Source organism: Apaloderma vittatum, unplaced genomic scaffold, assembly GCF_000703405.1.
Source record: "Apaloderma vittatum isolate BGI_N311 unplaced genomic scaffold, ASM70340v1 scaffold26770, whole genome shotgun sequence".
Lineage (NCBI taxonomy): Eukaryota > Metazoa > Chordata > Aves > Trogoniformes > Trogonidae > Apaloderma > Apaloderma vittatum.
Window position 1 is genome coordinate 1 of NW_009693290.1, and position 13,580 is coordinate 13,580.

General features: G+C 44.7%; 1 protein-coding gene across 1 annotated transcript in view; it reads left to right on the forward strand.

Annotated features, from left to right (window-relative positions):
- The first annotated feature begins 3,291 nt into the window (after positions 1-3,291).
- MORF4L1 (mortality factor 4 like 1) overlaps positions 3,292-13,580 on the forward strand; it is a 19,360-nt gene continuing 9,071 nt past the window's right edge. The window contains exons 1-6 of the mRNA XM_009878567.1: positions 3,292-3,340; positions 3,920-3,966; positions 6,343-6,410; positions 8,732-8,818; positions 9,568-9,648; positions 11,971-12,033. Of these exons, the coding sequence (XP_009876869.1) occupies positions 3,292-3,340; positions 3,920-3,966; positions 6,343-6,410; positions 8,732-8,818; positions 9,568-9,648; positions 11,971-12,033 (395 nt within the window). The remainder of the gene's footprint in view (positions 3,341-3,919; positions 3,967-6,342; positions 6,411-8,731; positions 8,819-9,567; positions 9,649-11,970; positions 12,034-13,580) is intronic.

Consider the following 13,580-nt stretch of genomic DNA (forward strand, 5'->3'; position numbering starts at 1 on the left):
GTGATGAAGCGGAGGGTAATTAACAGTGCAGAGGGTAATTAACTGCCTCACCTGGCGGGGGTTGTGGCTCTGAGGTGCGCCGGGCCGGGTTGGGGCCCTGACGTTTGCGATCCCTCAGCACAGAGCGCGGTTTGGTGTTTTGGTTTTCACTGCTCAGCCCTAACAACGTGAAAATATGTGTGTGGGGAGGAAAAAAAATGAATTCCTGTGATCTTCGTCTCTCTTCCTGTTCTTGGCATCCTTGCTATCAATAGCATGTGGGGCCTTCCTATCTTTCTAAACAGGCTTCATTTTCTTGCAGGTGTGAACATTCATTGCCATTCAAAGTGCTTAAATCTCTCAGGTTTTCTATTTTCTTCAGTTTGAGCCATGATTATTATTTACTCTTCATTGAAAGGGATTTCAGGCAGCAGTCCTCTTGCAGGAGGGTTCACAGGGTCAGTGTTTGGACTCCAGGTGGTGGTTGTGGTGGAATCTGTATTTACAACAAAGCATCAGGTTATTTTTGGTTGAATAAGGGTTAGGGTTATGCTTTTCATGAGCCTTGTTTTGCACACATTCTGTTTTTTTGGGTAATAGTTCTGTTTGATACTGCTATAGGGAAATGAAAATGCTAGACAGTGCTAAATGAAATTTCCTCTCTACCTGTTCCTCACTTTAGCTTCCAAGCAGGACTTTCCACACAATCGATTTATCTTTAAAAGCACAGGCTGCAGAAAAAAATGATGAACTGGGCCATTGTGGGTAACTTAAACAGCACTGTGATTGTATGTGCTTCATGGCTGCTTGAGCTGCAAAGTGCTCAGTGTGCATCAGCCATCTGTTAATGCCAGTGGCATTATTAACCTGCAAAAATAATCAAGATTTTAATGTGTGAGTCACGTTATAATAATTAATGTGAAATTAAATGAGCTGTAGAAACTAAAACCTAAATAGAATTCCAGACTGAAATCACGTTCACAGCTGTAGGAATGTGAGCAACCTAAATTTAGCACAGAAGTATCGTAGGCTTTTTTCCACAATGTGAGTGTGTTTGTGATCTCAGCTGTAACATTAAAAGGGAGAAGTGCTGTGAATAAAGCTTCCTGCAGGCCTAAATCTTAAATGCTTTATTGTGGCTCTTCACAGCGTGACACATGAGAATTATTTTAGTTGTAGATTTTTGAGCTAAATATCCATCAAAGGGTGGTAGGTAGACTTTAAAAGTGATCCATACTGGCATTTTTCACAAAGTGAAGGGTGAGGAGGAGACTGAATTTATGTATGAAAGCCCCTAAGCACTAGGAAAAACTGGATGGCAAGCTAGGAGTACGAGCTTCCCTTAAAACGAAGGGACCGATATATTTATGCAGGCGTGAGAAATGAGATTAGCCTTGAGGCAATATGAACTAAGGGTTGTAGCTGCTTCAGGTGTTCCACATCTTGGTGGCCGTTTATTTTTTAAACACAAAAGAGTCTCGAAAGTCGGGTTCAGCTTTGAGTAGGTTACGGCAGGTTTTGTCTTTACGCCTGGTGGGGCTCTGGCGTTGTCTGGCCTGAGGGTGCTGGTTCGCTTGCTGCTCGGGCATCGATGGGAAGGTGTCGCTGGAATTGCACCCTCAGTCCGCAGATTGAGAGCCTCTTGTTTCTGCGCGTTACGCACTGGGAGGAGCGAGTGGTTGAATTCCCCCGTCTCTGAGGTGTTCCGAGGCTGGAATACCTGTCTGTTGGGAGCCAAGCTGGTGTCTGAGCCGTGGGCCAGCATGGCAGCAGCAGCTGGGCATTTGGCATGATAACAGAGCGTTTGTCTGGTATCTTCTGCCAGCGCTTTCAGCTCAGGAGCTGTTGTCCTGCAGGCGCTGTCTTTGGGCTGAGGAGCAGGTGCGGGTGTTCTGGCCACAGTGGTGGCGGTGTGTAGGAGAGAACAGGCTGTAGATTCAGAGGAGAGGCCTCGTGCGTGTCTGCAGTCATCTGGGAGGGAGCAAGAGCCTGTCAGGTTGTCAGGAAAAACAGAAGAACCCTTTCTGCAAAACCATTTTTAAAAAAAAAAAAAATAAATGAAGTATTTCTTTGTGGACATCTTGCGTAGAAAGGCCTTGTGTAATAACTGGAATGGAGACTTGTTTTCCGTAGCGCTAGTGCTGTGACGCATGAAGATAATTATATAACTTCTGATTGTTAGCCCTGATTATAAAGACTTTATTTTTTCAAATAAAACTGCTGAATGTATCAGATGGGCACTTCTGTGAGAACCTTTTTATATCCTGATACACAGAAGCATTTTACAAGTCAAAATCCATTTCTGACTTAGTTTATGTTCTTAGCTTTTACTGTGGCTATTTGTTCCAAGAGAGCATGGGATCCTACAAACTGGGTAATAACGAAATCTTAAAATGTGAGCAGTTCTTTGTAGTCAGTACAGGAGTGAAATACTAAATTCATGTTTGATCTTACTCAAAGCCTGGATGTAGTAGATGAAATGTGCTGGTTGCTGTGCTGGTTGAAGAGGCTGTTGCTGTATCTACTGTCTCCCAGTCAGGGAAAAAAACCCAGGTGTTTTGTCATCAGCCACTCTGCCAGCAATGGGAATAAGTGCAAGAACTGCTCTGCCCTGAGGACAACAACAACAAAAAATATTTGAAAGGTTTGAAATGTGGGGACATTGCATTTCTGTTGGCAGAGCAAGTGTCTGTTTGGAGCTTGTCTAGTTAAAGCTTTGTTAACGTTGTTACCTGTCTGTGTGGTAAAGAGGCAGATGGAGCCAGAGCTGAAGGGGATTCAGGAGAGTCGGAGTTAATGGTACGATGTTCCTCACTCAAACATGCAGAAAGCAGTTTGGAAAAGCAGAGTAACATTCACAGTCGGAGGCTCCACCCATGTCATTCCTGGGCTGCTCAGGGCACCCAGAGTTCTGTTCCTGGTACGACATCCTGCTTCTGCACACCCTTTGCCCAGCCAGGGGGCCGAAGGAATACCTGCCTGCGGGTAGTGCTGTGCCACCCCTCTTCTGTCCTGTGTGTTCTGGAGACAGCCTTAAGAACTGGATGTGTGCTACAGCCTGAAGCATGTTCTGCAGCGTATCTGTGAAAATGTGAGGTGCTGCAGCTTTCAAGAAGGAAACATCTGTACTCAGATATCCTGTGTTAAGTATGTTTGAATTCCCACAGCGTAACCACACAATAAGACCTTGCTAACGAAGGGGAGGGAGAAAAAAAAAGACCGAAGAACAATTTCTTCCTACTTAAAAAGCACAAAGCGAACAATTTTTCTTGCTGTTGCACAAACCAGGCATTCCTCTGTCCCGCAAGTCGGATGGGAAAACAATGTCAGGGTCTCTCTCTTCCTGATTTAGAACTACCAGGTGGTGTATGTCCTGCAGGAAAGGAGCACTGAGAGCACTTGCTTCCCTTTGTGTCAGGAGCTCAAGGTGCAGAGGTGGGATCTCTGATTCAGAGAGCTGATTTCCTGCTCTGAATCCAAATGCAGTGGCGCAGAGACTAAAGGTTCCCTTGCAGTGAGACTGCTCGAGTCCTTGGGCTGAAATAGCCCGTAGGTGCTGAGCTGGAGTGCTTTGGTGTCTCCGTCTGACACTTGAGGCTTTGAAGGTGTTTTGCCACCGGATTCAGGGGTGTCTGTGCCTGAACTGGCAGCGGTGGGATGCACAGGCAGGAGCGTCGGTGTCGTTGCCAGTTGTTTGCCGTTCGCCAGCCGTCGTGGGGCAGGGTTCACATGCAGGAGTGCTTCTCAGGGAGGTCCTTGGGAGTCTTTGTATGGACTGAGTTTGCTTCTTAAACACCAACCTGCATCTCAAATCAGTATCTGCCTTTGAATTTCTCTCTAGGGTGATACTGGATTCATTCTGTGTTGTACCTGATGACATAGTTTACAGAAATGGTGTGATGGTGGTGCTCTAAGATGTTTATCTGTAACTCTCTTGCAGGTGAACGAGTGCTTTGTTTTCATGGACCTCTCCTTTATGAAGCAAAGGTAGGCGTGACTGCTTGTTGCTGCAGGTTGTTCTGACCGTTCCTGAGAAAATAAGGAATTGTCTTACTTTATCTGCTGTACCTCACTAGATGGGATTAAATGAATGAAAACCTGATAATGTATGAAATCAATTTGAAATCCTGGAGCTGTGTATTACAGGAAAAAAATCAGAAAACCCTGTGGTACCATGCTGCTGTCTTGGCAAACTGCTAAAGGGTGGGCTTATGTGTCAAGCATCTGATATGCTGTGTTCCTGTGATGGGACAACTTCGGAGAGGTGGTAATAGGGAGGCAGCTAGAAATACTTGGCATCTCTTGTCATGCTCTCAGGAAGTAGTCATTCTCATGTTAAAATAACATCCAGTTGATGGGATGTGCTTGTCTAGAACATTTTTCACGTTAGCGATTGTTCTCTCCCTTGCTCTAGAACTGGAGGACAAGTTTGTTTCAAATGTGTGCTCAGTGTTGTCTTGTGTCCCTGCCTGCCCGGGTGCTGATACAGAGAGGAGAGTAATGAAGGTTTTTGTGAAAACAAACTTCTCTTTGCAGCGGTCTGAACTCTTTGGCCAGTTACACAAGCCAGAGCTGCTCAGGGCTGTGCTTCTCTGGGCTCTGCCCTCTCCTGTGCACGGGGGTGGGCTGAGCGTTGCAGGAGCTGGACCTGCCAGCCTGGTGCTGGAAGGGGTTGTCCAGTTGGCAAGAGAGCTTCTGGCTGGCTGTTTGTATCCAGAGTCCGCATCCTTCTGGGCTCTTAAGTGGCAGAAGGACTTGAATTTAATTTTATGAAGGCATTTGTAGGTAGTAATGAATAATAACCTTAGCTTTCCTCTTTTTCCTTTGATCTGTTTTTTATTCTGTGATTGTTAGAATGTATTTTGTTCCTGCTGCCTGTATCCTTGGCTTCCTGCGGCAAGATGATCAGAGCAGCACTTGTTTGTGTTGGAGTGGTATGAAATATGGCAGAGAGTAACCACATCTCTGTACAATGTGGAGTTAAATGAGATTTTCGTAAGATGCTTCTAACCTCCAGCAAGAATGAAAGTATTTTGGTGTGGAAATCTGTTTGTATCTTCCTTTACTTCGTTTGCCATGCTGAGGTTGCCACAAAGGTCTTGAGGAAATGTTGTGTAGCAGAAGGCTCTGCCCTCTCAAATACTTCGAGGTGATTCAGTTAGCATGGCAAGGAAATGGCAATTATGACTTCTGTGAGTATATTTCTTACTTCAGTGGAAAAAAAAAATCCAGAAATTAGACCCAAGGAAGGTGATTTTCCATGTTTTACAGCATCCTTGTTATTTCACTGTTAGGGTGATGCAATGGCATCTGTGTCTCGGCATCTCCAGGACAAGGGTTGGTGACTTTCTGGATGAAATGGTGGAGTTGGTGGTTTTAATCTAGTGTAGCCAAGAAGTTCAGGGACATGTGGGGGGCACGTAATTAGGCTGGCTAGGGCTATGTAGTTCTTGGCTGGTTTGGTGGTGGTTTTTTTCAGGAAGAGATGTGTCTCAGGCTGTGCTTTTCCTCCTCGGTGGCTGTGGTAGCTGAAGCTCTGACGTGCCAGCCCGGGGGGCAGGAGGAAGCTGTGTCGCTGTCGGGCAGCACCCACGATTGTCCCGGCTCCCCTGGGCATTCTCTGAGCTGAGCTGGCATCTCGCAGGCTGCGAGTGGGCCCGTGCTGAGCTCTGAGGCAGAAGGGTTTGTGAGGGACGCTTCTGAATCGGAGTGATGCTGCGGAGCAGTTGGAGCAGCCTCGTGATGTGTGTGCGCCCTCTTTTAGTGGTTGCACCTGAGTATCAGTATGTGAGGAAGTTACTGTATTCATAGCTCAGTCTTCTGGTGGAAGTAACTGGTTTTATTTGCCTTGTGTACATTCTTAACCTAGACAAAGCACTTAGTGGAACTCTTTCTACTGAATATAATGCCCTCACTGTGGCTGTAGAGATCCAGTTTGTTTATTTTACTTTTGAAGACTCCTCTACTCAGCCAGCTTGCCTGCCTCTGAGGGAGGGGCCTGCCCGTGAACAAGACCCTCTTGGGAACAGCTCTCAAGGGAGTGGCTTTGGGCTGACCTGAGGGTAGTGAAGGGACCGCTTGTTTTACTCTTCTGGTCATCCTCGGGGAACAGTTCTGATCCTTCTGGTGAGTGAAGGTGTCCCTTTGGAGAGCTGAGCCAGAGTCTTTTTTGGCCAGCCCTTCCAAAGCCCTAACCAGGCACTAACTTGTGTTAAAGAACTTTCTACTGTGACATAGCTGCTGGTACTTCAGTGGCTCATGTGGAAATCTCTGCCTGCCTGAACTCTGGAAACTAAAAAAGCAAAACTCGTTCAGACCTCTTTGCTCTCAGTGGTCCTGACTGAACTTTCTTCTCTGTTCCAGTGTGTAAAGGTTGCCATAAAGGACAAGCAAGTGAAATATTTTATCCATTACAGTGGTTGGAATAAAAAGTAAGTATTGCGTAAAATGAAAGCAGTATTTGATTTATTTATTTTTTCCTCTGTGGGGAAAACACAAGCTGTGTCAGTTTGAATGTGAGTTTGATGGACTAGTGCTACTGTGTCCCTGTCATTAGGAGATTGGTTCACGTACCAAAATCATTCGGGTGTTGCAGGAACAATGATTTATGGTAACACAATGAAAACATTGCCCAACTGACATCTCCTTCAGAGCTTTGGCTGAACAGACAGACTAGCTTAGGGCATCAGCAGACCAAGGGGAATACTTTATAATGTTCTGTTTGTTCAGAAAACAGTTACTGTAATTCCTGCCTGGCAGAAATACCCCCTACAAAAACTTCCTTGTTACCTGCTGGGAGGAGAAGGGAGAGAGGCTGAGCAAAACTCTCTGCTCAAACACACGTGGTGTGGTTTCCTTTTATACTGCTTCTGGCAACGAGGTTTGGGAGCAAAGCTTTGGGGAGGCCCGCCTGACCAAAGGCTGTGTTCAGAAAGGGAAGGCCTTCACAGGAGCAGATTTAGCCTGTTTTTCAGTTCTTGCCTCTCATGCTAAGGTAAAGTTAGAGATACTTTTCCTTGCTGCAAAACCGATAGGATTCTAGGTGAGAGATTGCTGAAGAATAAAATGAAATAATGTTGAGCCCATTAAAGGTGAATAATAAGATTATTGCATTTCCGCACTTCGTTTCTTTTGGGTTTTTTTTTTTTTTGCTTTCATTTGAATTCTGTTCTGCCACCAGATTTTGAATTTAGGAGGAGTGGAAGGTGTGTGGTTTTGTTTTTTTTTTTTCCCTTGGAGATTAAAAGCTTCAGCTCTTCAGACCACAGAAGTCTTTTAGAGGGTGCTTCTGGTTTGGTTTTGTTTCATTTCAGTGCTGCAGACTCAGGTGAAGACTTTTAGTCACTGGTATCTTGATCTCACTAACATGACTAAGAGCTGAAGTTCGTGGTTTAATGTGTGACTCTTTAAAATGCATCCACACACCCTTCCTGCCAACTGGACAGGTAAATGCTCCGTCATAACCAGCAGCAGTTCCCGGGAGCGCTGCTGGATCATTGCGTATGAATGAGGCAGCAGAGATTTGATACTTCCCCTCTTCGTTTACCTCTGCTGAAGGGTGCCGTGAGTGATGTCGTGACTCCTGTGTTTCTTGCTTGCGCTGCTTGAGGTTTTTTTGCCTTCAAGCTTCCAATTAACTATGTTAAAAGTGGCGTTCGCTGCAAGATCTAGACAGCCTGGGCAACAGAACTCCTTAGTTTCAGTTTCTGTAATTACAGCCCTTTGTTACTTGTTAATTGCTCAATGTCTTTTTTTTTTTTTTTGCAAATATCGACAAAGATACCAGAAGAGTTTGTTTTCATGGTGCAGTATAATGTGCTGCACAGTTCTATAGCGCTTTTTTTCCCTCAAGGTCTCTTGCAGCTGTACAGGCAGGAGAAAGATGAATGGCTTAAATACCTGCCCAAAGCACTGTCCTAAGAAGACAGTCTTAAACAGTGCATGACTGGGCGTGGGTTTCTCTAACGTCTGGATGCTAAGCTTGCCTTGTCTTCATGCTCTCGAAGACCGTGTGCTCCTGTAGTAGTGCTGGTTTGGACACCGTGATGTTCTGAGACTGGCAGCTCTTGTCATGACATGAAAATGACACAGAACTCTTGAAACAGAGCTCCAGCTTGCCTCCTTCGGCATGACTTGGCCACTTTTAACGTGTATGATTTGAAATAAATTGTCAGATTGCTCATTATCCACTCTTTGTCAAAGTGGAATTCTCGCTCGTAATGGCCATTTCCCCAACACCTGTTCTCTTAAATCATTCACTTCAGATTCTCCAAATATTCATGCCATCTTGGTTTCCGTCACAGACAGAAATCAGAGCTCTTCTTCGTACAGTAAGATCTTATTGCTGAATTTGTTAACCTGTAAAATGCTGGAATAGATAAAGGGAACTTGCTTCATAATGTAGTTATGGCTATAGGTGTCCCATAATTTAGTAAGCACAGAAGATTTTTATTTTCCTGCGTCTTTTAAATTAAAGGCAGTCCCCTCCTTTCTAAATTGCCCATCCCTCAAGTGTGGGAGCCTCTTTGGAAAATAACAGAGGGTTACACTTCCCTAGAAATATTGCTACAGCTTCAGTCAGTGGGGAATGTGTTAAATTTACACTTTCAGTTGTGCCGGTCTGTGATTTGATAGAAAAGCAGAGTTCAGTCTCAAATTCTGTGAAGCTTTTAATTGACTCTTGCGTGTAGAATGCGACTACGTCATGTTTTTGAATGATCATTTGATTGTCTTTTAAATTCTTTTTTTTCAGCTGGGATGAATGGGTTCCAGAAAGCAGAGTGCTCAAATACGTGGATACCAATTTGCAGAAACAAAAAGAACTTCAAAAGGCCAATCAGTAAGTGTTTTTGTTAGAAGTACTTGTCAGTAAATAAAATTATTTATAGAGTTTCAATCCAATACCTGTACCTCAAGGGAAAAAAAAAGAAAAGCCTTCAGGAGGTGTTCATGTGTTCATTTATCCTTGAGATGCTTTGGCTTACAGAAGTGCTCTGATTTTTGTCCTCGAGCAGTTTAGAAAGAGCAAACTGCGACTTGGATTTGAAATGGTGCGTTCAGGCAGGGCAGGCTGAGGAAATGGAGAGGCAGCTTGAGAAACCGCGGGGACGGCCCGGAACGTGGAAACTGGGTGGCTAAAAATGACCCTTGTCCATAATCCTTCAAACATAGCGTTAAGTGGTAAGGATCTGCTCAGCCTCAGGATGCCTACAAATACTTGATTTTTAGGACTGCTGATCTGGTATTTCTTGAATGAAAATGCTTTTATTGCAAAGCTGGTTTCTATTTTTCAGCAGCAGCGTGCTACTGCCACCTGGATCAGAAGACAAGGATGGTGGGAGGGGGAGGAAGTGGGTGCTTGTGCTGTGAGGTGGTGGATGAAGCAGCCCAGTTCTTCCCGATAGTGAGCTGAGCTTGTTCCTGCTCGTGACACACACTGATTTGCAAAGCCATTTTTCTTCTAAGCTGTTCTAATCTATGATATGATTCTATTTGACAGTCTCTAAATGGTTTGCGTTTCTCTTCTGAGGGAAAACAAGCTTCTTTTTCCATTAGTTTTATTTACAAATGTACTTTTTTTTTTTAAAGGGAACAATATGCAGAGGGGAAGATGAGAGGTGCTGCTCCAGGCAAGAAGACTTCTGGTCTGCAGCAGAAAAATGTTGAAGTGTAAGAAGCTTTTTTTTATATAAAAAGTCAACCACCCTTCACAAAAAAAACTCCCCAACTTTTGCCTGTCAGTTTAACTGCTGATCTTTAAATGGTGTTTTTCTCAGAATGGTTGTGCAGGCTAAACTGCATTGCTTGTGACACAACCCACGCAAAAGTTGAGTTTTACTTTTATGATGTCCAAAAGGCCTCTGAAGTATTTCAGTCAAACTGCTACCTTCGATTGTGAGGAGTTTGACACAGAATGGAGGCACTCAGTAGACACTAACACTATATGGTTTTGCACTCTATTCCTGTTAAGTTGGTGACCTGACACTGAAGTGGTGAGTCCTCGCAAGGCTCTTGAGTCTCGGTGAAATTGGTTTCTCCATAGAACTTTACTGTTCTTCCAAGCTGTGCAAGCACTTTTGAATAAAATCCTTAAAATGCTTTGCCTTTTTAGTACACGGTGGTTAAAACTGAGTTTAAAGAGTCTTTGTGTTGCCATTTTTGACAAAACTAAACCCGTATGCTATTAACAATGGTTTTGCACCTTAAGAGACCAGAAGCAAGCTCAGACATTTATTTTTTAAAAAAACAATTTTAAGATGTAACTGTCAGATTTCTTTCATCCCATCCTTTTTGTTTTCCAGAACAGGCTTGCATGGTGTGTAGGTTCTCATACAGTCAGTCCAGCTCTACAGCTTTGCTCATGTGCCAGGAAAAATCTTCTCTTTGGGGCAGTACTTCACTTAATTACGAAGATGGTCATGACTAATGAGGCGTTTTGAACTCCTCACTTCATTCATGATTCTGGTCTTCAGGAGGGAGCTGCTGAAATGACATCAGTTCCCAAGAGGAGCATTTGGCAGCAGCCTCAGATTTCATGTCTCATTCGTGGGCAACTTTGTTATGAAATATCTCTCACTAGTTTGAGAAGTGCAGCGGTAGTGGGTGCAGCTCAGGGGCCTGGTCACCTATTTGTCTTCATTTGGGGGTGGCGAAAAAAACCGAGGCACAACCTGAATGTCTGTTTACACAGTTCCTAATGGATGGCGTTAAAATCTAATTAAAACAGATCTAAGTGATGACCACTGCTACTTCAGGAGTTGTATTACCCGAGTCGTCTTGTCAGTGGGGGCAGAATTAATGGCATGTGTAACTTCGATGCAGGTGGTGATGACTCAGTTGTAAATGTTTACAGTTTGCATTGTGGAGAGCATTTCAGTAGTAACTTCAGGACCAGGTTCCCCATACCGTCACCTTTACTCACCTGGGTAGCTCAGGCCGGTTGCAGCGGGATGAGTTGTTCTCTCTGGCTGAGTAAGTGCTTGAAGTGGATCTCGGCCTAATCCTCTCAACCACACCTTGCACCCGAGGGAGACCCACGCAGCGAAAATGACACCAGCTTCAGCCTCTGTGTAACGCTAAAGCTTGAGAGCACGTTACCAGGCCTGGCTTTACTCGCTGGTTGAAACCAGCGGGGGAAAGGGAGAGGCTTTGCTGTTGCTCTCCTCGCTGTCCGCAGTGCAGGTGGTGTAGTGCAACAGTCAGCAAACGAATTCTCTGAAGCTTGGTTCGTGTTGATTGCAAAAATTAATTTTCAGAGTTTTAGAGAGGAATAAGGAAAGCTGTTGTTGTTAGAGCAGCAGTCTTGCGTTGTGCGAGTTATTTATAGCAGGGTCCCACATGCTCGTTGCACTGATCTTGCTCCTAGTCTCTAGCCATTGCCAGCACCCAATGCATCCTTCTAAATTAGATCTGTGCTGCTTTCAGCAAAGTCTCCCTGGTTTTCTTTCCTATTTGGAGGCTGAGGGAGAGGAAATACTTTGACTTGCCCTTGCAGCGACGCGAGGCTGTGATGCTGATTTATCGTTGACCAGACCGCTGCTGCTTGGATCCTGCCTACAGCCAAAGGCTTCTAAAAAAATCTCAAAGCACTGTTCCAAAATAAAACCTCTGGATTGTTCTCTTGTTGTAAATACAAGGTCGTTGCAGATATCTAAAATACTGATGGTGGGGAGGGGGAGAAACTGGTCACGCAACTGTTCTAAAAGGGTGACACTGTCAACCTATTTGGGCCTCAAAGTTTACCTTTTGTAGCATTCTTGGAGGATTGAACAGAGGGAAGGGTAACTTAACGTTCTGAAACTTAATCTTCAGATAGCAAAACAATAATGGAAGAAAAATACAGAATCTAAGCACAAGTTATCCTCCAGGAATGTTCAGTAAGACTATAATCTGCTGCTAAAAAGGTAAATTTTTGAATCTTAAATAGATTCTCTTTAAGGCTAAACACTAGGTCTGACATTCTCTCCTTAACTCAACCCCCATTGTGCCTAGATTTTTCAGACGAGATGGAGCGCATACTGTTTGCTGTTTGGAGACCCCTACCATATCGACGCGGTGAGTTAAGGATGGATTGTCAAACCAGGATTTTCATCCTGAAATCCAGATCTCCTTGCTTTCATAGATTTCTTTTAGTGACTCTTAAAGTCCTCAGTTGTAATAACGTAAGATTTGGTAGCAGCTCAGTTACCAAAATTATATACTGCAGTACTTAAAACTGTTTTTGTTTCGTTTTTAAAGGCAGCCTGGATTACTGGGTTTTCGTTTCTCTAAGTGTACACCTGTTGAGCTGGGATAGGGTACAGTGGGAGTGGTCGAAGGCATTCGGTGTGCCCGCTGTTTAAAAAGTGGAGAACACTGCTTCAGATTCCTGAAACGGGATAGTTCTAGAAGGTTGCCGCTGGTCTGCACGCTTTGCAGCCTGGAGTTCTGCCCTGGAAACTGGGAACAAGCAGCACCGCCTTCTGTAAGTGCTGGGAGCCAGGCTGCTGCGATAGATGGTGTGAGAGATGCGAGGTTTGATCTCACCCTTTGTCATTCTCCTTATTTTTATTGTTGACGTGAGCCTGTTCAGAATGACCTTTTCTGTAAGCTGCAGCAACTGGCTCCAAAAGCTTTCGAGGCTGTTTGTAAGCAATACTTGATCAAATGGAAATGTGCATGCACTGCAGGTTGTACACGTTTGGGTTTGAAATAATTTGAATAATTATATAACTAGAAGCTACTGTAGAAAAAAAGTTGGCATGGTTATAGCAGGTTGCCAAAACTGAGATGTAACACTACAGATACTGACTCCTTTGGGCTGTTTTATACGTAGCTCTGCTGAATTCCGACTTGTAAGAGCCCGCGCTACCGTCCATGGGCTTAATATGATTAACTTGCCAAAAATCAGTAAACAATCGGAGTTAGCTGCTTGGAAAATGGAACGGCAACTGCGAGCGCTGTGCAGGGAAGATATGGCACTGAACAACAAATTGGAAAATAGCATCTGGTTTTAAATGATCCATATGCAAGTAGTCTCATCAGAGATGCTCTCAAAACAGTATCTCAACTTGGGAGTTATTGTGGGGTTGTTTTTCTTCTAGTAGACGTCTTATTCTTAACGTGAACATGTTTCCGAAAAGCATATGCTCCCGCTGCTGTCTCCTGTGGCACCCTCTGCTATCTTGGGCACAGCCGCCAGCTCTCACAAGCTACTTCAAGTCCTTTAAACGTCACGCGACGCGTGAACGCTGCCTGCGTTTCGGTTGTGTGAGGCTGTAACACCGCAGGAACGGCTGTGCCGGCTCAGGGTGGAGGTTTCCCCAACCTCTCCTGCTCTCTGGTGGTCACCAGTACCAGGGGCTTAGGGGAGATCAAGTGAGTCAAGTTGAGAATGAAGCTCTCCCCAAACCGCCTTTTCTCTTGTAGCAGCGTGTCAGTAAGGGCCTGGAGCTGGAGCCGGTGTCCGTGGGATGGGTTTAATAGCCCTTGGTGGGACCGTGTTACGTTTATCCACAGGGCCTCTGGCATCCCCCTCATCTCGTGGCAGCCTGTTCTCACTGGAATTCAGTCTGGGTGGAAGAGGGAGGGAAGAGGATGGATGACTCCTGTCCTTTTTTTTT